Source organism: Dromiciops gliroides, chromosome 2 (assembly GCF_019393635.1).
Source record: "Dromiciops gliroides isolate mDroGli1 chromosome 2, mDroGli1.pri, whole genome shotgun sequence".
Lineage (NCBI taxonomy): Eukaryota > Metazoa > Chordata > Mammalia > Microbiotheria > Microbiotheriidae > Dromiciops > Dromiciops gliroides.
Window position 1 is genome coordinate 262,960,430 of NC_057862.1, and position 25,703 is coordinate 262,986,132.

The window sequence follows — 25,703 nt, forward strand, 5'->3', positions numbered from 1 at the left end:
TTAACCTGAGAATTCTAATATACTTTTGAAGGACAATTAATACCAACTAAACAAATTAATTTAAAAACAAAGAAAGTAATGACACTGCCAGACTCCTTTTACTAGAAAAATATAGGTTTAATGTCAGAGATGAATCAAGCATAAAAGGACAACTGTTTGCAAATGTCATTACTCAATGCGAATGGCAATAATTCATTCAAGAAATAATACATTATAACCAGGTTGAATTTATACTAAAGAGGCAAGAATAATTCAAAATTAGAAAAATAATCATCATATTTAAATCATCAATACTAAAAACATAAACACAAAACTACCTGGTTATCTCAAAAGATGCAAAAGAATAATAACCCTATGAAGTATAGGCACAGAAAGACCTTTTTAATACATAAAAGATAAAAAAGTAAATGACCCATGCAATAAGGATACACTAGAAGATATTCCAATAAATGCAAAAATAAATCAAGGATGCCCACTTTACCCAGTATTGTTGGTTATAAATTTTAGACATGTTAGCTATAGAAATAAAAAAGGATAAATAAATACAGATCTAAAGATAGGTTAAGGAGATGATAAAGATCATGACATGTAAATGATGTGATGTTTTAGTCAGAAAATCCCAAGAAATAAACTGAAGTACTAATTAAGAAAAGCAAAATTAAAGGCCACAAAAATAAACCCATAACAATCAATAGCATTTCCATATATTAATAGTCCAAGAGGCAATAATAGGAAGTGAAACCCCATTAAAAATAACTACAAAATATAGAAATAACTTGGCAATCAATCTACTTAGGCCTAAGAAGAAACTAGTATAGATTCAGTTACATAGTACTCCTTAAAGAAATAAAAAAGTAACTTAAATAATTGGAGAAATATTCAGTGCCCATGATTGGACTATGACAATATAAAAAAATGACAATATGTTCAAAGTTAATTTATAAATTTAATACTGTAGTAATCAAACTATTGAATGGCTACCTTATAAAACTTTAATAAAATTGATTTGGAACAACAAAAGATCTAGAATATCAAGAAAAATAATGAAAAAAGCAGAAATGAAGGCGAAAAACACTTTGATATTTCAAATAATATAAGAAAGTAGCAATAACAAAAATAATTTAGTATTAATTTAAAAATAGAATTCAATGGAATAGAATAGACAACAAAAAATCAGAGGTAATGGAACTCAATAACCCAGTGCTGAATAAACAAGAAAATACAATTTCCTTAGGAAAATCTCCATATTTTATAACAACTGTTAAAGAAACTGAAAAGCAGTCTGGCAGAAATAGGGTTTAAACCAATACCTTATTCCATATTCCATAAAGGGTAAGTGAACTGAATATTAAGTATTATGCAGTTTTTAAAAATTGGAATAAAACCTGCTCATATGCATATTGAAACTATGTATATTTAAAAATAGCATTTAATTTAATTTTTTTCCAATTATATGTAAAGATAGTTTTTAACATTCATTTTTGTAAGATTTTGAGTTCCAAATTTTTCTCCCTTCCTCTCTCTTGCCCCTTCTGAACCTATCAAGCAATCTGATATAGGTCATACATTACAATCATGTTAAATATATTTCCACATTAGTCATTTTGTGAGAGAAGGATCAGAACAAAAGAAAAAAAACACAAGAAAGAATTAAAAAATCCAACAACAAGAAAAGTGAAAATAGTATGCTTCAATCTTCATTTAGACTCCATAGTCCTTTTTCTGGATTTGGAAAGCATATTTCATCATGAGTCTTTTGGCGTTGTCTTAGATAATTGTATTGCGGAGAAGAGGTAAGTCTATCACAGTTGATCATCATACATTGTTACTGTGTACATTGTTCTCTTGCTTCTACTCACTTCACTCTTAATCAGTTCATGTAAGTCCAGGTTTTTCTGAAATCTACCTGCTCATCATTTCTCATAGCATAAAAGTGTTCCATTACATTCATATACCACAACTTGTTCAGGGCATCCCCTCAATTTCCAATTCTTTGCCATCACACATGAATAGCACAGCTATTCATATTTTTATACATGTGGGTCATTTCCCTTTTTTATGATCTCTTTTGGATATAGCCCTACTAGTGGTATTGCTGGGTGAAAGCAGGGTATGCACAGTTGCCTTTTGGGACTGGTTCTAAATTGCTCTCCAGAATGGTTGGAACAGTTCACATTTTCCCCAACAATGCATAAGAGTTCCAATTTTCCCACATCTCCAACATTTATCATTTTCCTTTTTTGTCATATTAGTCAGTTGGTTAGATGGTACTTCAGAGTACTTTTAATTTGCATTTCTCTAATCAGTAGTGATTGAGAACATATGGGTGCACACAGTTTTAATTTATTCATCTGAAAACTCCTCCTGTTCATATCCTTTGACCAGTTCTCATTTGGGAATGACATATTTTTATAAATATGATTCAGTTCTCTATATATTTGAGAAGTTAGGCCTTTATCAGAAACACTGGCTGTGAAAATTGTTTCCCAAGATTTCTGCTTTTCTTCAAATTTTGGCTGCATTTGTTTTGTTTTTGCAAAACCTTTTAAATTTAATGTAATAAAATGATCGATTTTGCATTTAATAATGTTTTCTTCTCATCTTTGATCATAAATTCTTCTCATCTCCATAGGTCTGACAAGTAAACCATTCCTTTCTTTTCTAATTTGCCTGTGGTAACTTTTATGTCTACATCATGTACCCATTTTGACTTTACTTTGGTATTTGGTGTAAGATGTTGGTCTATGCCTAGTTTCTGCCATAATTCTCAGCAGTTTTTGTCAAATAGTAAGTTATTGTCCCAGAGGCTAGGGTCTTTGGGTTTTTCAAATGGGAGATTGCTATATTCATTCATTTACTCCCATGTTTTGTGTGCTTAACCTATTCCACTCACCCACCACTATTTCTTAGCCAGTGCCAAATAGTTTTGATGGTTGACACTTTATAATATAGTTTTAGGTCTGGTATGGCTAGGACACTTTGCTTTGCATTTTTCCCATTGATTCCCTTGATATTCTTGATATTCTTTCTGATAAATTTTGTTATTATTTTTTTCTAGGTCTATGAAGTAATTATTTGGTAGTTTGATTTGTATGACATTGAATAAGTAAATTAATTTAGGTAGAATTGTCATTTTTATTATATTAGCTCAGCTTACCAATGAGGAAAAATTGATATTTTTCTATTTGTTTAGATTTAATTTTATTTGTGTGAAGTGTTTTGTAACTGTGTTCATATGGGTTCCTGGATTTGCCTTGGCAGTTAGATTCCCAAATATTTTATATTATCCAGAGTTATTTTAAATGGAATTTATCTTTCTATTTCTTGCTGTTGGACATTGTTGGTCATATAAATAAATGCTGATGATTTTTGTGGGTTTATTTTATATCCTGCAACTTTGCTCAAGTTCTTAATTCTTTCAAGTAGTTTTTCAGTTGATTCTTTAGGATTTCCTATACCATCATATCACCTGCAAAGAGTGACTATTTTGTTTCCTCCTTGTCTATTGTAATTCCTTCAATTTCTTTTTCCTCTCTTATTGCTAAGGCTAACATTTCTAGTACAATATTGAATAATAGTGGTGATAATGGACATCCTTATTTCACCCCTGATAATTTTTGGTAACACATAACTTCACCCCATTGCATGTAATACTTGCTGATGCTGTTTATCATCTTAAGTAAAGCTCTATTTATTCCTATGCTCTCTCATGTTTTTAATAGGAATGGATGCTGTATTTTGTCAAAAGCTTTCTCTGCATCTATTGAAATAATTATATGATTTTGGTAGTTTTGATGTAGTCAATTATGTTGATAGTTTTCATAATACTGAATCAACCTTGCATTCCTATTGTAAATCCCACCTGGTCATAGGAATTCTGAAAACCAAAAGAAAGATTAGTACAATTGAATATAAGAACACTATAGTATTAATAAATAAAATTAAAAGCTGGTTTTATGAAAACAACAACAGTAAAATAGATAAACCTTTGGTTTATTTGATTAAAAAAAAGAAAACCAAATTACCAGTATCAAAAATGAAAAGGGTGAATTTCACCACCAACGAAGAGGAAATTAAAGCAATAATTAGGAGATATTTTGCCCAACTATATGCCAATTAATTTAACAATCTAAATGAAATAGATGAATATTTATGAAAATATAAATTGCCCAGGTGGACAGAAGGGGAAATAAAATCCTTAAATCAGCCTATTCTAGAATCCCACCAAATTACTTTTATGAGACAAATATGGTGCTGATACCTAAAAAAAGAAGAGCAAAAACAAAAAAGAAAATTATAGACCAATTTCCCTAATGAATATTGATGCAAAGATTCTAACTAGAATATTAACAAGGGATTACAACAATTTATCACCAGGAAATCCACTCTGCAATCCACTTCTGTTTTATGGGAGAGTTCATCCCATTAACATTCACAGTTATGATTACTACCTGTGCATTTCCCTTCATTCTATTTTTCCCCTTGTTTATACTTTTCTCTCTCTTTTTGCTATGTTCCTTTTTTGCCAGTGTTTTGCTTCTGACCCCCACCTTCCTCAATCTATCCTCCCTTCTATCAGTCTCACCTCCCTTTCCTTTCCCTCTTTACTTCCTAGTTTTGACCTCTCTTTTATCAGCACCCCATGTTTTTCTTTCCTCTTTTTGTGTTTTGGTCTTCTCTATTTCCATAGTAGATTTCTATGGTGAGGGCTCTTTTCCTTCTTACGCATATTCTAGCTTGTTTTGTGCCTTTTAAAGTTGAGCTCTGCTCCTGGGGTAGAGCATGCACTGTTCCAAGCTTCTTTTTCTGGAGGCCTGGGACCCAGTCACTGGCTTTCTTCTCTGAGGCCTCAGGGGCTTGAAGCTTGCTCATTGCACTGGGATATGACAGTTATACCTGTCATATACTTCATACCCCAGCTGGCAGATTGCCTTCCGTGTTGAAGCTGAGGGCCTCACAATGGACCTACTGTGCCACTAGATTGCTGAGCTAGGACCAAGGGTCCTCAGCTGCTGATTTGTGCTATGGCTAAGAGTCTTTTGCTTGCTTGCCCAGATATCCTCTGGCTGAGCTGCACTCCTCTTTTTCCTGGGTGAGCTAGACCTTCCCTGAAGTCCTTCTAGGTTATCTTAAGTTGGAAGATTATTTCATTCTGTCTTTTTGTAGGTTCTATAGCCCAAAAATCTATGTTGTTTCTGAGGGAAATTTGGGAGAGTTCAAGCAACATCCTGGCTTCTCTCCTCCATCTTGGCTCCACCTCCCAATACTTTTTCTAAGTGGGATTCCAAAACAACAAGGCCTCAAAACCATATTCTTAGAACAAAAAATAGAGACAATTACAGAAGCTCAAATATATAACTTTAATTACATGAAGTTGAAAAGAAGGGTTGCATAAGAAGGGAAGTGATTGAATGGGAAGAAAAATCTTTTTATCTAATATTTCAAATAAGTCCTGGTTTTCCAAGAGGTATGGACTACTCTCTCTTCTCCACAGTCATAAGTGAGAGTTATAAACTCTTATCAACCATAAGTAGAAATACTATTCTAAATCACTAATAATAAGACAAACTTAAATCAAGATTCCCTAGATGTCTCATCTCACACTGAGGAAATTGGCAAAGATGAAAAGAGATGGAATAGTCAATATGGTAGGAGTTGTGGGACAATTAGGCATATTAGTGCATTTTTGGTGAAACTATGAACATATGCAAGTATTCTGGAAAGCAATTTGTAATTGTTAATAAAGAGACAAAAATATCCATATATTTTCAGCCAGAATTTTTACTACTGAGTATACTCATACTCAGTACCAAATAGTCTATGGTTGAGTGACATTGGTCTCCTTGCTGTTGTTTGTACAACCTCCCATCTCCCTTTTCAGTGCATTTTTATTGACTGAGACCCATTCCTGGAATGCTCTCTCCTAATCTCCACAACCTGGCTTCTTGGTTTCCTGGTTTCCTGGTTTCCTTACTTCCTTCCAAGGAGTTCACTGATAAGATGAAAGCCCCTCTATATACCAAAATATTTATAGCATTACTTTTTGTGTGTTTTAGCAAAGAACTGGGAACAAAGTCAATTCCCATTGATTAGGGAAATGCTAAACAAACTGTGGAATGTGAATGGAATAGGACATTACTGTGTTGTATGAAATAATGAATATGATTCACTACAGAGAATATGGAAAGACTTGTATGAACATATGCAGAGAGAAATAAATAAAGCCAAGAAAATTATATACATAATTACTTCATAAATGTAGTAAGTAAGAAAGAAAATGACAAAAACTGAAAGTGAATGTTACGGTATTACTAAGACCAAGCATTCTAATAGGAGAAAACACCTCATGCATGGGAGTGGTAGCCAGGGAAGGGTATTTTGATAAGGAAAATAATAAGGATAAATTCATTATAGGGCAAGTTATTGACATATACTTTCAGAAAAGGGTATTTTTTTATTACAGTTCCAGTCTATAAATTACAGTTCCTTAGGATAGAGGTAGAAAAGGAGAGTGGTGGCAATAAGTGTCTGGTGATAGCTACAGGGGAGAGTGGTGGATCTGAGTAAATCTAGTTATGGTGAACAGTCAGAAACCCATTGGAAAAAGGGTAAAAGTGAAGTAGCGGCTTGGAGATAGAAGTTAGAGTGCAGGAGGGTGGTGTGAAGATTGTTGGAAAGTAGCAGCATGATTGGTCTGAATCCAGCTAGGTAGTAAGAGCAATATCTTAAGGGCCAATAAGTAGGCTAGACCAATTTTTCCTTAATGTATATTGAAACCATTCTCAAGATTAAATTTATTCTTACCTGTGGACTATATACAGCTATATACTTATATCTATAAAATCTGTGGCCTATACACACATATGTATAAACATATACATATATACACTCAGAGACACAGACACACATGCATACACATACATACACATACAAAAATAAAGGAGTTATTAAATATTGAAACCCCTTCATGACTTTTGGCCCACCCTGTATTTGATTGTTATGGTCTAAAAAAAACAACACACCTGTAAAGATTTACATGAACTGATGCAATGTCAAATTGGTAGAACCAGGAGAATAGTGGACACAGTAACAACAATATTGTATAATGATCTATTTCTATAGATTTGACCCAGTTTTCTACATATTTGAGAAATGAGTTCTTTGTCAGAAAAACTTATAAAATTTTTTCACAGTAATGATTACAAACCGTATTTCCCTCTATCCTATTTTCCCCATTCATCCTACTTTTTCTCTCATTTTAACCTTTCCATTCTCAAAAGTGTTTTGCATCTGACTTTCATCTCTCCCTGCCCCTCTTCTCTGATCCCCTTCCTTTCCTCCTTTTTGTATGGTAAGATAGATTTCTATACCCACATGAGTGTGTATGTTATTTTTTTCTTTGAGTTAATCTTTAGTTTTTGTGAAAATTGGAATGGCACTCCTGCTGGAGAGATACTGTAGGGAAGCTCTGCCATGAGGAGAAAGCATGTGATTTAGAGACCATGTGACTTTAGCTTCCAGAAGTTACATCTATAGAACCACCTGTGGGACTTGTCAATCAGAGCTACCAGTCAATTAGCTTGGAGCTTCCTGTTTCACAGATGGCTTCTGGGAGAAGCCATTGAGGATCGGCCTCTTTTCATCCAGGAAACGAGTGTGGTGGCAGATGGAGAACAGTGGGGTTGGGGAGGCGGGAAAGGCCCTCTTAGTCGTTCAGACACTGGCGTGGTGGTGAGAGATTTCATGTGGGCTGCTAGGAAAGGAAATTGCTTTCTTTCTCTCTGGCTATACCGAATTAGATCTGAGGTAGGATTTGCATGCCATAAGGAATCTGTTCTCAATCTCTGTCTCTCTCTTCACTAACTTATAATATATATTTTAATAAATCTTTAAAAGCCTAAAGTCTTGTTGAATTTATCAGTGGTTTTAGCCAGCTTCCCCCCAAGACTGGGGTGGGGGAACAGATTAGAACACAAATTTAGATTTTTTTTTTTTCGATTCCAATACAGTTTATTTTAACATGATTCAGGTCTCCCAGTGCAAGGGCAGTCAAAGATCACATTCCTCCCACTCGGAAGGAAGAAGGGATCCAGCCCCAGGCATTAGGGTGGGGATGAGGGAGGAAGAGAAAGTGGCTCAGATCTTCCCAGGGAAGGTATCTTCTGCAATGCGATCATCCCAAGAATTCACCCAGGACGCGGGACAGAGGGACTTGTAGACACGCTTGTACCACTGGCAGACAGATGCGTCACCGCCTCTATCGTTCATGGCCTTCTCACAACGGTGAAAATCCAGGTAGTTCTGCCAGCAGTAGCGAGTCTGGTTCTGGTTGGGGAAGCGGCTGTCAAATGGTGCCGTGAGGTAGTTTTGGATCTTGGATTTGATGTCTTCAGACATGGTGGCTCCTGAGATCGCTTCTGCTGCTGTCCTGTCGCTGTGTCCGCCGCTCCTCCGGACGTCGCAGACTCAATGTGACCCCCAGCACAGCAGGTTCGAGACCCACAAATTTAGATTTTAAACAACAAATTTTCAACATTTGTTTTTATAACTTTGAGTTAATCTTGATGAGAGTAAAGTTCACATGCTACTCCTCCACTTCCCCATCTTCCCTGTCATTGTAAAATCTCTTTTAGTCCTCTTTTTATGTCAGATAATTTACCCCATTCTACCTCTTCCTTTCCCCTTCTTCCAGTGTATTCTTCTTTCTCATCTCTTAATTTTCTCATCCCATCATACTCAACTCAGACCTGTGCTCTCCTAATTGCCCTGGTGATGAGAAAGTGTTTAGGACATATGAGTATAATTTTCCAGTATGTGATTTCTCTTTCCTGTTTACCTTTTTATGTTTCTTTTGAGTCTGATATTTGAAAGTCAAAATTTTTATTCAATTCTTGTCTTTTTCTTATTTTTTGCTTAAATTATTTTTTGTTTGTTTGTTTTTGGTGGGGCAATGAGGGTTAAGTGACTTGCCCAGGGTCACACAGCTAGTAAGTATCAAGTGTCTGAGGCCAACTTCTATTCCCCCCTCCATTCACACCCCTCACCCACAAGAACTCAAGCAATTCAAAATAAGTTATACATGAGTAGTCATGGAAAAATTCCCACATTAGCTAGTTGTGAGAGAAAACAGTCAAAAAACCCAAAACTTCAGATTAAGGAATTGTCAGAGGAAATGAAAAAAAATTTAAATATATTTCCATCTGTTTTCAGATACTATCAATTCTTTCTCTGCACATGGGCAGCAATCTTCATAAGTCTTTCAGGGTTATATTGGATCATTGCCTTGTTGAAAATAACCACATGCTTCCCAGCAGATCATCCCCCACTATTGCTGTTATTTTATATACAGTACATTTCACTCTGCTTCAGTTCATGTAGGTCTTTCCAGGTTTTTCTGATAGTATCCTGTTCATCATAACCTGTATATAGTACCTTAAGCTCGACAGAGAATTTTCTTCATAAAAGCCCAGCAAGGTAGGTACCATACATTTTGCCATTATAATCAATCATCATAACTATTTCCCTCCATCCCACTTCAATTGATTTTTTTTTTAGTCAGGCAATTGGTGTTAAGTGACTTGCCCAGGGTCACACAGCTAGTAAGTGTTAAGTGTCTGAGGCCAGATTTGAACTCATGTACTCCTAGCTGCCCCTCTCAATTGATTTTTATATTATTATTATTTTTAGTGAGGCAATTGGGGTTAAGTGACTTGCCCAGGGTCACACAGCTAGTAAGTATTAAGTGTCTGAGGCTGGATTTGAACTCAGGTACTCCTGACTCCAGGGCTGGTGCTCTATCCACTGTGCCACCTAGCTGCCCCTCAATTGATTTTTAAATCCTTTTTGAGCTCTTCCAAGAAGGCTTTTTGGTCTTGAGACCAATTCATCTTCTCTCTTGAAGCTTCTCATGTAGGCAATTTGAGAGTATTGTCCTCATGTGAGTTTGTGTTTGGCTCTGCCCTGTCAACACAGAAGCTCTCAATGGTGAGAACTCTTTTTGTTCTCATTCTCTCATTACATGACTAATGCAGAAATATGTTCAATGTGATTGTACATATATGACCTATATCAGATTACTTGCTGTGTGACCCCAAAAACCAGATTGGAGTTTTTTTGTTTGTTTGTGGGTTTTTTGTGAGGAAATTGGGGTTAAATGACTTGCCCAGGGTCACACAGCTAGTGTCAAGTATCTGAGGCCAGATTTGAACTCAGGTCCTCCTGAATCCAGGGCCGGTGCTTTATCCACTATGCCACTTAGCTGCCCCTAGAGTTATTTGTAACAAACTATAGCAGAGTTGAGGGAGTAGGTCTAGGGTCAATTTGGATTTTTGAGTCGTTATACCATGCTACACTGGGCATAGGACCTGATAATTCCTGTCACTAAGGACAAGGTAGCTATTCCTGACCAAAATAACCATCCCCCTATCTCCACTTGGCAAAACAGAACTCCCTCAACTCAGTTTGACACGGTTGCCCCGACTGATGAACAGTTGTATCATTATGTACCTGACTACCCACATTAGGTAGTCAACTTCCCAGAAGCTGTGTCTAAAAGGGATAGTGCTCTCTTGTCTAGTTTCATGGATGTGGTCTACAAGAAGACTGATCTGATAATAATCTCATAACTGTCTTTGGATGTAGGTCTGTCTGATATTTTTCTGACCTTCCTTATCTTTATTTATTGCTTTCTCAGAGGGTTTCACACACCCTGGATAAGTAGTTTAGGTCCTCCTCAATTGACAGACATTTTCCTTTGGCATGGTTCAAGGAATTCCTCCTCAGAAAATTCTTGGGTGACCAAGAGGTGATATTGTTGGGAGGCATCTTGCTTTCTAATAGCATAGAAGACATGAAATTGTTTCTATACTATTATGGTCAGTATGGAAGAAACTAGATCACTTAGTTAACTTGGTGGTAGGGGAAATGAGAGTCCTTATATTTAGCCACCATGCAAGAAGAGAGCAGCCCTTCCACAGAGGCCTATACAGAGGCAAAGATTTTGTCTCATTTCCTTGATAAGACTCTCAGGGAGGGGAAATTTTTGGCAAATGGGCCAAGGAATATTGAGTGGGTGATCGTACTGGAAGAGCCTGGTTTCAACTTAGATCCTGAAATAGTCTGCACTTTACTAAAGATGACCCTGATGCCAGATAAATTGTTGACTTTGTCAGAAGTATCTGTGCAGAGGTGCTGATGTTTCTGGAGTTGCTCCTTCTTATTATCACAACCTCACATCAAGAGGAGAAATCTGTGACTACGCTGGGATCACTCAGTCAGTCAATAGACATTTATTAAATATCTAGTATGTTAGGCATCGGGAATAAAAATATGAAAAAAATAGAGGCAGTCTCTTCCCTCTATGAGCTTACAATTTAATTGGGGATGAAAACTAAAAAAGAAACTGAAAAGGAATGGGGGGAGTGCCTAATGTGGGGGTGGTAAAAATCAGAGAATTCAGTCAGATAAGTATCAAAGTAATGTACACAGGTAAGAAATGAGATGTTTGACCTGAGCTCTTTTCTTTTTTTTTTGTTTTTGGTGAGGCAATTGGGGTTAAGTGACTTGCCCAAGGTCACACAGCTAGTGTCAAGTGTCTGAGGCTGGATTTGAACTCAGGTCCTCCTGAATCCAAGGCAGGTACTCTATCCACTGCTCAACCTAGCTGCCCCCCCCCCCCCGAGCTCTTTTCTTAAGTGGAGGTTTGGAGTTCATTTCCCCACCTTCCAATCAAAGAGCAGAGGATAGCGATGAGGTAGAGAACCAAGGCTGGGTTGTCATCTGTGCTGTGGCTCTGTTATTCTTGGTGCTGCTCTGTGTCATCAAAACCACCTTTCATTAGGAAAAGTGAGCTTCAGAGATTGGGGAATGGCTCTTATTTTTATAAATTTGACTCTGTTACCTATATATTTGAGAAATGAGACCTTTATCAGAGAAACTTTGTATAAAACTTTTCATTGAAGTCCCATTTTTTCCTCTGACAGATTATAGCCAATTTTGCTGAATAGGTGATTCTTGGTTGTAATCCCATTTCCTTTGCCCTCTGGAATATCATATTCCATGCCCCCTGGTCCTTTAATGTAGAAGCTGCTAGATATTGTGCTATCCTGACTGGGGCTCCACAGTGCTTGAATTCTTTCTTTTTGGCAGCTTGAAATATTTTCTCTTTGACCTGAGAGCTCTGGAATTTGTCTACAATATTCCTGGAGGTTTTCATTTTGATTTCTCTTTTAGGAGGTGATCAGTGGATTCTTTCAATTTCTATTTTACCTTATGCTTCTAGAATATCAGGGAAGTTTTCCCTGACAATTTCTTGGAAGATGATGGCTAAGCTCTTTCCTTGATCATGGTTTTCAGGTAGACCAATAATCTTCAAATTATTTCTCCTGGATCTATTTTCCAGGTCAGCAGTTTTTCCAAGAAGATATTGCACATTGCCCTCTACTTTTTTATTCATTTGGATTTGCTTTATTGTGTTTTGTTTTCTCATAAAGTCACTGGCTTCAATTTGTTCAATCCTAATTCTTAGGCAATTATTTTCATCAGGTAGCTTTTCCATTTTGCTTTTCAAGCTGTTGACTTTCTTCTCATGTCTTTCCTGTATCACCCTCATTTCTCTTTCCATTTTTACCTCTACCTCTCTAACTTTATCTTCAAAGTCCTTTTTGAGTGCCTCTATGGTCTGAGAACAATTCATATTTTTCTTGGAAGCTCTAGATATTGGGGCCCTAACATTGACATTTTCCTCTGAGGGTGCGCCTCGGTCTTCCTTGTCACTAAAGAAACTTTTTATGGTCCTCACTTTTCTCTGTCTGCTCATCTTGCCTTTCTTTTACTTGACTCCTTTAGCTCCTTAAAGTGGGGCACTGTTTCCAGACTGCACTATACCAAGCTTCAGGAGGTTCCAGGTGGCATGAGAAGGTTCCAGGAGTAGCAGGTTCTTCACTGACCTGGCCTGTTCCCTTGTCCATAGATGACCCCAGACCAACTTGTTAATCAACCAGCTTTGTGTGCTGTGGTTGTCAGCTATGACGAGCCTGTGCCCCTCCCCCACCTGGGCCACTGCTACTCAAGCCTACCTCCTGGTTCCCAGGAAAGGTGAAAAACCCAAGTTCTGCCTCAGCACCTGCATAGACCCCTCTAATCTCTCCCCTGCCAAGGGCTCAGCCCTCTCACCAGATTGTGATCTTAGTTCCAGACAACACTGGTGCTGCAGCTGATTCAGAGGCTCTGGGACTCTCTTTCTCTGACAAGGCCTTCCTGGGACTAGATCTATGTCAGTGTGACTGTGGGGTTGGGCTCCACTCCTGTCTCAGCATAGCAGCTACCTCCTTCAGACCTTTCAAACTGTCCTTAGTTGGAAAATGATTTCAGCACATTCTTCTGTGGATTTTGCTGCTCCAGGAATTGTCCTATGGCATTATTTGGATGTTTTTTGGAGCGATTGTGTCATGAGTTCGAGAGCTCAATGCCTTTCCTCTGCCATCGTCTGGGTGAGAATTTAAAAAGAAAATATTAATAGCAGAAATAAAGGTGCTTGCTTTATATAGGATACCAATGAAGGGGTTAGTGCTAAAACCTAGTTACAATTAAAAAGTATTCAACTAAGCAAATTCTCTTCTTATTTTATATAAATTGCTTTTGTTTAATTAAAAATATTTTATTTTATGTAATTGATATTTTCTTTTAGTCTTTTGTGATCAATTCTACCCCCTTTCCCTTTTTGCTTAAGAATGTTCCTATTAACCATATTTATGAAAGGTACTTTTTATCCTAATTTCTATCAGAATATGTTCTGCTTTGGCCAGCAATTTTCATCAAATAAGGAGTTCTCATTATAATTTACGTTATTCTGTTTATCAATCATTGGGCTATTTTTAAAAATTCCTTTTTGAAGATTTCTTTATTTTCTATTCCACTGACCTTCTTTTAGATTTTTAAAAACCTATACCAAATATTTGTTTTTTATAATTTCAATTCATTCATTTTTCAGTAGTATCCAACTCTTTGTGATGCCGTTTTGGGGTTTTCTTGGCAAAGGTTTGACATTTCCTTCTCCAGCTTATTTTACAGATGAGAACACTGAGGCAAACAGGGTTAAGTAACTTGCCCAGGGTCACACAGCTAGTAAATGTCTGAGGCTAGATTTGAACTCAGGAAGAGGAATCTTCCTCACCCCAGGCCTTATACACTGTCCACTGTACCACCTAACTGACCTTTTTATGATTGCTGCTTGATAATTTATAATATAATTTGAAGTCTATCAAATCCATGCCCCTTCCATCCCTTTTCCATCCATTATATCACTTCAGACATTAGGTCTTTTTTTTCTACTAATTGGATTTTATTATTATTATGTTTAATTCCATGGAGAATCCCATTAAGAATTTGATTAATAAAAAACTAGATTTTAATTTAGATAGTAACATTTTTTGTTATATTGATGAGTTAAAACCAATTTTTGTCACCTTTTATTTCTGCAAAGTGTATTTTATACTTAGCTCTAATAAAGAAAAATCTATTTATATAAGACTACTTGTAATATTTTCACTGAATATTTATTTTTTGAAATTTCATTAACATGAAGAAATTTCTTTTTAGTAGAAACTAACAAATTAAAAATATGCTCCCATATTAATTTGGTTACCAAATGTCATGTTCTGTGTAAAATTCAGAATTTCATATTTGACCATAACTCTTTTGTGAAACATTGATGCCTTTCACATAATAGGCATTCAGTAAATCTCTATTAAATTAATAACTTTAAACTGAAAAACAATAGATTTGCTATAGTAACTCTTAGGTGTTACTTCATACCCAAATGATGACATATATGATAAATTCAAAGATGTTATATATTAGAGTTTCTTGGAGAATGTAGGTACCCTAATATGCTGTTGGTAGAGTTGTAGATAGGTCCAGTCTTTTCAGGATATGGGGGTATGAAATTATAGTAGAAAAGTCACAGCTTATAAAAGTAAAATTACTAGGAATGTGCTCCAGGGATTTAAAGACAGAGAAGAAACTTGCCCCCATACAAAAATATTTATAGCAACATTTTTCTAGTTTAAAAAACATAAAGCATTAGAAACTGGCAACTGGGCAAAGATTGAACAAATTTTACTAAATTATGGAATATTATTGTGCCATAAAATTTCATCTCATAAGAAAAATCCTGCAAAACTTTGGAAGACCTATGTGAAATGATTCAGAACAAAACAAATGGAAATAAGAGAAATGTTTGCCAAATGACCACAATAATATAAAATAAAATAACATTGAAGAACATCAGAATTCTGACATACTGTGACCCAGTGTGGCTGATGGTGCCTTTCTTTTCACAGTAAAATGTACAATGAGACATATGTTGTTAGTCAGATAATATATTGATTCTTTTTTACTTCATTCTATGACTATTAAAAGGGAGGTTTCTGTTGTAGTGTTATGTGGTAGAATCATTGGGAAGAGAGTGCTGTAAAAAATACAAAGAAAATATTCATATTAAATTAAGAAAAATAAATCAAGGATCTATATGTTTTCAAAGACATAAGTTTGGTGTTATATATGCAAGCCTTCTGGATATTTCAATCTAATGTTATGAGTATATCAGAAACTGTGGCATTTATACTTTTTAAGAAATTGTCTTTGGAAACTCCTGGATTTGTTAGTGTCAAAGGGAGTTCCAACATTTAAAACTTTCTCACCACTTATATAAGACATGTGCAAATATTTTCTCTTTTTTATATTTGATTTGGTTAATTGTGACATGATGCTAAACAATTTTGTTCCTTCCTCTTTACATACTTTTCATTTTTATTACTATATAAAATTGATAATTTATCAAACAAGCACATATGAATGTGTAGAAATATAAAATTCCATTTATTTTACATTTACCTAAAACTTTAAGTTTATTTTTTTCTTAAAGAAATAAAAGCAATAAAAGTTGAACAGTGCAAACTTTTCTCAACTTATACTTAACAGATAACCCCAAGGCCAAATATATATTGCTTGAAATTTCCACTTTTGAACGGAAAACCATTTCCTTGAAATACCCTTTCCTCATAGGATATCACTGTAAATTAAGAAAAAAAATGAATTAAAACCCCCTGCATTCTCTAGGGTTTTTTTTGGAGGGGGGTGGGTGGGTGGGGCAATGAGAGTTAAGTGACTTGCCTAGGGTCACACAGCTAGTAAGTATCAAGCATCTGAGCTCAAATTTGAACTCAGGTCCTCCTGAATACAGGGCCGGTGCTTCATCCACTGAGCCACCTAGCTGTCCCCTCTATTTTTTTTTAAGGAATACTTTGTTACACAATTTGGTTTAGTAATGGTTATGGTATAATGTATGTTTATTGCAGAATGACCAGCAACATGATTATCTTAGATCCTTATTAATTAATTGACATATACTTCTTTTATGCTTACTGTCTTTAAAGAGTCCCCATAATCATTGAGCCAAGTGGAAAGAAGAAATGCGTTTTCAGAGTACTCTGACTATCAACTCCATCTTAAGGATCAGCTTTGGAAATGCTGCCATCCTGTATATCTTCTGCAGTAAGCAGGCATAGTTCTGACAAATTCTTCACACCAGTGAGGAACTCTTCAGGGTCCAGAAGTAAGTTGATCATATGTAATGTGATCATTGCCAGTGCAATTTTTAAACATATTGACAGAAGAAAATGAAAATCCTTTAGATGATTTTACCACACTACAAAATGGGCTAAAGCAGAATGGAATGATTTCATTGGGATGAACTAGATTGCTCTGGAGTGAAGAACCGCAATTTTTTAAATAGAGAAATTTCCTTTGTAGTTTCTAGAGACTAGTGAAGTTAAAAGAAGGCAGAATAAAAAGAACTAAAAGTCTAGGTAAAATCCAATGTTCATCTAATTCTAAGTTTGTATGATTTTAACATTATTTTAGTTTGAGTGTGACAAAATATCTCCTTTAAGGAATGTTAAAAAATAGATACTTCAGTTGCAATAGAATAAAATGTTAAGAATTAAAAAAACAAAAAACCCAAACAAACTGACTGATTTGCCTATCTTCAGCTTTGGGGAAAAAAAGAGAAATAAAGAAAGATATTGTAAGATATTGTAGATTGGAGATATTGTAAGTTTGAACATTTCTTAAATTAATTGTGTTTATGTTGTAATTTCTATTGGTAGGGCTAAATAAAAAGGCTTCTATATTGATTAGAGCACATTAAGTGGTTCCCTAATGTGAAAGAGAAGACTTATAAGATTCAAGTTTTATTTATTAATTGATTTAATGAATATAGCAGTCTTTAATTAGCCTTAAAACCAAGGATAAACAGAAACAATTTGATATCTAAAATGGCTTTTCTGAATTAAAATTTAAGTTTATTAATTAGTAATATATTAATATGGAACCATTTTTCTCCCTCATTTAATATCTGGATCAATTTGAAAGTCAATTATTAATTTTCCATTATTGACCAATGTAAATAACTATATTAATAAATGCCTAATATTTCTAATAGAATTCTCCACATTTTATAAAAAATTCTACATATCCATTAAGATTTCCTTTTAAAAAACATGAGATAAAGGGCAGCTAGGTGGTGCGGTGAATAGAGCACCAGCCTTGGAGTCAGAAGGACCTGAGTTTAAATCCCGCCTCAGACACATGACTAGCTGTGTGACCCTGGGCAAGTCACTCAACCACAATTGCCTCAAGATTATTATTATTATTATTATTAAACAATAATAAAAATAAACATGAGATACTAGAATTTTTTTTTGAGAAAATAAGAAAGGACAAAAGAATAACATAAATTTGTGAACTGTCCACATAATTAAGATAAGATGGTCCTTGTTCTTTATTTGGTGCCCTTTTCATTTAGACTCAGCAAATATAAGATTCAGATTTATAATTCTGGCTACCCTTCTTTTGGATTTCTAGCTTTATGAAGGACCTTATTTTATATGAACAAAGTGTATATGAAAAGTAGGATAGCATATATGATACAAATAGTGACTATTACTCTAAAAGGAAAATATAGAAATATCTTAAACATTTTAATGACTATAGACATATATCATATAACCATTTTTCTATATGTCTACAATACTCAGATTCCTGTGTCTCCAAAAATCCTGAACAATCACTTACAATATTAGCAAACTTATTTATCTTGATGTTTTGAATTTTTTCCCTCTATAGCTTTTGCCTAAGTTCCTTTATGGAATGTTTTGGTTTCATTGATGAGATGCTATTCTTCTTGTTTATATTTTTTGGTGTGTGAGGGAATTGGGGTTACGTAACTTACCCAGGGTCACACAGCTAGTAAGTGTTAAGTGACTGAGGCCAGATTTGAACTCAGGTCCTCCTGAATCCAGGGTGGGTGCTCTATCCACTGCACCATCTAGCTGCCCCTTTTTCTTGTATATTATGACAAAAATATGTAATTTTATTTTTTTATATTTTTTTGTGGGGCAATGAGGGTAAAGTGGTTTGCTCAGGGTCACACAGCTAATAAGTGTCAAGTATCTGAGGCCAAATTTGAACTCAGGTTCTCCTGAATCCTGGGCCAGTGCTTTATCCACCTAGGTGCCCCCTAATTTTCTTAAGAAGTTGAGCACTGCATTTAGAGAGAGACATAGCATGCTAGCTGAGTATTATGAAACACTTGAATTTAGGATATATGAAATTATATTAATATGGTATGTAATGATTAAACTCTACTATCTATTGAAGTATTATATTCAGCTATATCAAGAAAAATAACTGACTTGATTTGCAAAATGGAGGATGTAGTTACTTGTTTTTCTGTTTAATAAAGTTATTTTTTTTGTGAGGTCCTTAAAAATCATAAAACACTTTAAATTTTATAATAATATTCCAGACTAAAGCAAACATTCAAATGTCAGGAAAGCAAAATTGTGAAGCAGAAAAAATATATTTCGTAATATTAAAAGTCCATTTCCTTATTCAGGACAATTCTCAACCAGTCCTCAGGTGTCACCTTTAGTTTTCTATGATGGCTGTTTTGTCATAGACTTTTCCCTAATTCACCTCATCAGCATATCATGCATTTTCTATTCATTTCTTGATGGCTTTGTTTTTGACTTGGTGACAATGAGTTAAGATAATTATCTTCACTAATGTGTTTGTAGCTAATGTGTTAGTAATTCCAAGTTACATAATGTGTTAAAACAGTAAAAAATGTATTTCTCTTGAAACTCCTCAGAGTATGTTTCTAACTGTAGAAGTCTCATTTCAGCTTGCCTCAGATCCTTATTCTCCTTGTAAGTGGGACAGTTCTGTTTATATCATTAACCCTCCAGATCATATTTTAAATTGGGAAAAAGGTTTGAATTAGAGGGAAATTCCTAAGAGATGAATCCCAGCTCATTTCTAAGTAGTTTTGATTATTGTTCTCTATCACATATTCCAAAAGTGGATCTAGCCTAAGGACTTTTATGTTAGTTTCAAAATAAGTAAACTGCTAACATTGAACTGGAACTTTACTTACCTTGCACCTTTGTTAGAACTATAGGTAGTCATGCTTGGCAGACTCAAAAATTCCTAGGTTAGTTGTAACATTCTGATTATTGGATTGGAATATGGCAAAACCTTTCTCATTCAATACAAGAGTGGCATACTATAGAAGAAATTCTTGGCATTGTGTACATGTGTTTTCTCATAGGGAAAATTCAAAATTTCCCATAGGAAAAAATGCACAAAATGGAAAACTTTTGTGGCTCCTTACTATAGACTACTATTAATCATGATAAAGGAAGATTAAATCCTTATAAAATACACAGATGGTATTGGATTATGAAATATTGGAAAAGCAGAGAAATAAGTATTTTAACCTTTTAGGAGGTTAAAATAGAAGCAGAATGAAATTAATTTTGAGCTTAAAAACTTTTCATGAGTAGGTTTGAGTAAGACAAATTTAAAATATAAACACAACAGAGCAAAATTTCATATTGCTCAATAGAATATGGGTGAGAGTAATTAAGCACCTTCTTAGAGTGTTTTATGAGCAGGGCAGGGCCGCTGGGTAGAACCAAGATGGCAAAGGAAAGGCTGTGACTCTCTCTGCTCCCAACAAATCTGTCTATATACTTCCAAAAATAATGCCATAAGACAACTCCTGGAGCAGCATAACCCACAAAGGAATAGAGTGAGACTATTTTCCAGCCAAAAATAGCTTAATTAGGCAACTGAGATCATCTGCTGTTTGGGATGAGATGCTGTTTGGGCTGGCCCCAGGCAGGCTGCACCTCCAGAGCCTCAGAGTCTTCATCAACTTCTTCTGAGACTCAGGTCATGGACCAGTGAGGGGGTCCAGTGGTTGCCTCGGGGGAAATAGCTGTGGTCTCTGCTGGAGCTAAGGCGGAGGGCCCATATTTTGAACTAGTAACCAGACTCGAGCAGCAGAGGCCCTGTAGGGGAAGGGTACAAGCACACCAAGCTTTTGACCATATGGAATCAGATTTCAATCAGACTTCTGCTTCTGGGTTAAAGAGAAAGCAGGCCATGGTTACTTACAGGCCAGACAGGCTGGGAATGAGCCTAGGTGTACCCCCTGGAATCCCCTGTAGGTCACTGCATCCTGGAAGCAATGCTTCACCTTAAGAAGGAGTTAAAAGCTATTTAGAAATAAGCAGTCAAGATGAGCAGGCAGAGAAAGCAACAGATCATTGAAAGCTTCTTTGGTGGCCAGGTAGATCAAAATACACCCTCAGAAGAAGATAATAACAAAGTCAAATTTTCTACATCCAAAGCTTCCTAGAAAAATATGAATTGGTCTCAGGCCACAGAAGGGACTTTGAAGATAAAGTTAGAGAGGTAGAGGGAAAAATGAGAGAGGTAAAGGAAAAAATGGAAAGAAAAATGAGAGTGATGCAGGAGGGTCATGAAAAAAAAAAGCCAACAGCTTGAACAGCCGAATTGGCCAAATGGAAAAGGAGGTACATAAACCCTCTGAAGAAAATCATTGTTTAAGAATTAGGATAGAGCAAAAAAGAAGCTAATGACTTTATGAGAAATCAAGGCATAATAAAGCAAATCCAGATGAATAAAAAATAGAGGACAATATGAAATATCTCCTTGGAAAAGCAGCTGACTTGGAAAATAGATCCAGGAGAGATAATTTGAAAATCATTGGAATACCTGAAAACCATGATCAAAAAAAGAGCTTAAACATCATCTTCCAAGAAATTGTCAGGGAAAATTGCCCATATATTCTAGAAGCAAAAGGTAAAATATAAATTGAAAGAATTCTCTGATCATCTCTAGAAAGAGATCCCAAAAGGAAAATTTCCAGGAATATTATAGCCAAGTTCCAGAGATACGAGGTCAAGGAGAAAGTATTACAAAAAGTAATTAAAATACTGTGGAGCTACAGTTAGGATAATAGAAGATCTATCAACTTCTACATTAAAGGATTGGATGGCATGGAATTTGATATTCTGGAGGGCAAAGGAACAGAGATTACAACTAAAAATCACCTACCCAACAAAACTGAATGTAATCTTTCAGGCAAACAAATGGGACTTCAGTGAAAAAGAAGACTTTTAGGCATTTGTGATGAAAAGACCTGAACTTAATAGAAAACTTGACTTTCAAATACAAGACCCTAAAGAAGCATGAAAAGGGAAACAGGAAAAAGAAATCATGAGGGATTTTAAAAGGTTAAACTATTTTTATTCCTACATGCGAAGAAACTACTTCTACCTCATAAGAACTTTCTCAGTATTAGGGCAGCTTACAGGAATATACTTAGACAGAGTGCACAGGTGTGAATTGAATATGAAGGGATGATATCTCTAAAACATTTATTTTTTGTTTATCCTTGTTTTTTGTGGGGCAGGCAGGGTAGGGTGGCTTATGTCTGGGGTCAGATCTGGGCTTGGGGACTCAGGTTCAGGGCTGGTGCTTTGTCCACTATATCACCTAGCTGACCCATAATGACATCTTTAAAATAAAGTGAAGGGGTAAGAGGAATGCATTAGAAGAAAGGGAAAGGGAGAGGTGGAGTATGGTAAAATAGCTCATATAAAATAAACAAGCTTTTGGAGTAGAGGGGAAGATGGGGAAGGACTGGGGGAGTGAGTGAACCTTACTCTCATCAGAATTGGCTCAAAGAGAAACATATACAATAACATATACACTCAAGTGGGTATAGCAATATATTTTTCCCTGAGGGAAAGTGGGAGGGGAAGGGGGTAAGGCAGGGAGAGGCAAAGGAAAGGAAGGCTGATTGGGGGAGGGGGAAGTAAAAAAGCAAAACACTTTTGAGGAGGGATAGAGTGAAAGAAGATAGAAAATAGAGTAAATAGCAAGGGGAGGGAATAGTAATAGTAATAGTAAATGTGAAAGACATAATGAGTAGTGTAAAAATATTAATTAATCTAATCTGAAAAAAATATATAATGGTACTTATGAAAATTATAAGTATGTGAAAAATTATAACTTTAGAAAAATTATAATTGGGCCAAAAGTCCTGCTGCAGTACCCCTTCAAATGTAAAGATATTTTAACTGACTATGGCTTAATCTGATTGGGGGGCCTAATCTAACTGGAGGAATAATCTGTGGATGTTTGACTATCTGTTTATCTGACTACTATTAATTTAGTATGGGCCATTTAAAAATTTCTCCACGCTGCTCCCAAATTGATAAGCAAACGATTAAGAAGCCTCTTAATTAAATAACCAAAGCAAAGTTTATTTATCAAAATCAATGTAAGAGATAAGGGTTAAGAAATGCAAATTATAGAACCTGTCTGCTTTTAATATAATAAGGGCCCTGTTGCTGCCTCTTGACTTAGGGTATGCTTCAGCTTTTTCCAACTTTCACTCTTTTTCTCCTTCATTCCAGCTTCCCTGCACTTTCACTTTCACTGCTCAACTCCTTTCTTCTAACTCCAAGCCCCTTTCACTTTGTCCACCCTCCTGAAAAGCCCCTTAGTGTCCTTACCTCTCTTGCCAACCCCTGGCGTCTCTAACGTCTCTGTATCTTAGCCCTTCCTCGTTTTCTCCAACCACTGTACCGACTCCCTTACTGTCTTCTCCAACTTCTTGTATCGTCTGCCTCTCTTAGCATCTCTAGTGTCCCTTTTTATTAACTTTCTCTCTCTCAGGTGATATCCGGGGCTGGCCACCCTCATGGCCAGCCAAGCTCATGCTCCCCGGGCTGATCTGGGGGCTGGGTGAAGCAAACCCCAGTGTCTCTGAGGGTTTCTATGTGCCTCCCTGCTGTGCACATGGGCAGTACCATGGCCTGGGGTTTTTCGTCTGCACAGCTTAGCCCGGCTCAGAGGCCCCCCACAGCTGAAGCGGAGGGGGAGGGGCCCTAGCTACTCTTACACAGAAAAAAACCTCTGAGGGCCTAAGGATTTTTAATCTCAGCCCAAAGGCAGGGTCCCCAAATCAAAATAAATTTCCACAGAAGGATGCTATCAGAAGGACATATGAAAAATGCAAACCATCAACGGAGATAGAACTGATGGTATCTGAATACAGATTGAAGTATAATTTTATTTGTTAGTTCCTCCTTCTAAAATTATTTTGTCAATTTTCTTTCACAACCTGACTAATGTAAAGATGTTTCGCATGACTGCACATGTATGACTTATATTGACTTGCTTGATTTCTTAGGGAGGGTTTAGGAGGGAGGGAGGAAGAAAATTTGGAACACAAAGTTTAAAAAAAAATCAACGTGAAAAAAATTGTTTTTTTTTTCTACATGTAACTTGGGGAAAATTTTAAAGAAAAAAATTAAATTAAAATAAAACAAAATAAAATAAAAGAGAAGGGCAGAGCCAAGATGGTGGAGTAAAGATGGCAGGGTAAGGCAGAAACTCTCCTAAACAGTCCCAAATTCACCTCTAAACAACTATAAAATGATGCCTGAAAGTGAATTCTGGAGCAGGAAAACCAACAAAAGGACAGGGTGAAACAATTATTGAGCCCAAGGCAACTTAGAAGGTTGTAAGGAAAGCTTGGTTTCATTTAGGACAAAAAGAGAGTGCAGTCCAGTATAGGCATCATTTGGACATGCCACTAGTAGACCCTGCCCCCAGAAAGCCAGTTATGAGGCCCTGAGCCCCAGCACAGGACAGCAGCAAAGATTCCCTGCCCCATTGTGTACCAAGCAAGTGGCTAGGCTCCATGTCCCCTAAACACCACAGGAGCAGAACCTAACTTTAATATAACAATTAAAATTTCACAAAATAACCTGGAAAAATGAACAACAACAAAAGAGAATATTACTGTAGAAAGTTACTGTGGTGATAGGGAAGATCAAAATAAAACTCAGAAGAGGACAATTATGTCAAAATGGTTGCAATGAGAAGCCTCAAAGAAAAATATGAATTTGTTTCAAGCTCAGAAATATTCCTAGAAGAGCTAAAAACATTTGAAAAACCAAATAAGATAGGGAGAAGAAAAGTTGGGAAAAGAAATTACAGTGGTTTAAGCAGACAAAAACAATTTAAATATTCTGTAGTCATAGCTAGAATTACAAAGGATTTAGCAGCTTCTACATGAAATGATCTGAGGGCTTAGAATATAATATTCTTCAATGTAAAGGAACTAGGATTACAACCCAGGTTTACACGAGGTAGGATTTCAACTAACATGATTACCTACCCAGCTAAACTGAGAATAATCCTTCAGGGGTAAAATGGATATTCAATGGAAATGACTTTCTTTTTCTTTTTCTTTTTTTTTTGATGAGGCAATTGGGGTTAAGTGACTTGCCCAGGGTCACACAGCTAGTAAGTGTCAAGGATCTGAGGCCAGATTTGGACTCAGGTCCTCCTGAATTCAGGGCCAGTGCTCTATCCACTGCACCACCTAGCTGCCCCTGGAAATGACTTTCAATAAAGCATTCCTAATGAAAAGACTAAATAGAAAATAGAAAAATAGAAAAAGACTGAATAGAAAATTTGATTGTCAGATACAAGACTCAAGAGATGCATAAAAAGGTAAACAGGAAAAAGAAAACATAAGGGATTCAATAAGGGTAAACTGATACATCTCTACACAGGAAGATAATTCTTGTTAGTTTTAACACTTTATTACTGTTAATACAGATAGAAGGATGATATATATATATATGTATGTGTATATATATACACATATACATACATATATATATATATATATATATATATATATATATACAGAGGTCACAGGTCTAAGTTGACATTGATAGGATAATATAAAAAAGGGGTAAGAAAGAAGATTGCAAAGGGAGAAGAGGAAGGGAGAGGTAGAATGGGGTGAATTATTTCACATGAAGAGGTATAGAAGATGTATTACAGTAAAGGGTCCAATGGGCATTGCTTGAATCTTACTCATCAGAATTTGAACAAAGAGGAAATAATGTATACACAGATGGGTGTAAAAATTTATCTTATGCTATTGGGAAGTGGGGGGGGAGGATAAGAGATGGGGGCGAATTATGGAAGAAAGGGAGAATTGGGGGAGAGGGAGGTCAGAAATAAAATATTTGCAAGGAGGGACAGGGTGAAAGGTGTATGAGAGAGAATGATAAACAAGGGAAAAATAGGATGGAGTGAAATACACAGTAATCATAATCATAAATGGGAATGAGAGAAACTCACCCATAAAAGAGAAGCAGATAGCAGAATGTATTAAAAACCACATTCCTACAGTATGCTATTTATAAGAAAAAACGTGAAGCACAGAGACACACACA

The 25,703-nt window shown here is 35.9% G+C and overlaps 2 protein-coding genes across 10 annotated transcripts in view; one reads left to right on the plus strand and one right to left on the minus strand.

Annotated features, from left to right (window-relative positions):
- The window catches only part of LRFN5 (leucine rich repeat and fibronectin type III domain containing 5), a 292,130-nt gene that overhangs the window by 91,715 nt on the left and 174,712 nt on the right, over positions 1 to 25,703 (plus strand). For 8 of the 9 annotated variants that reach the window (XR_006354908.1, XM_043986362.1, XM_043986364.1 and 5 more), the window contains one exon: positions 16,437 to 16,615. The exons of the other annotated variant lie outside the window; for it this stretch is intronic. The gene's annotated coding sequence lies outside the window, so the exon portion shown is untranslated. The remainder of the gene's footprint in view (positions 1 to 16,436; positions 16,616 to 25,703) is intronic. 9 annotated transcript variants of the gene reach the window in all.
- On the minus strand, positions 7,984 to 8,397 carry LOC122742259 (cytochrome c oxidase subunit 6B1-like). Its single transcript, XM_043986366.1, has one exon. It carries the CDS (start codon positions 8,395 to 8,397, stop codon positions 8,137 to 8,139), a length of 261 nt encoding a protein of 86 aa, XP_043842301.1. The 3' UTR covers positions 7,984 to 8,136.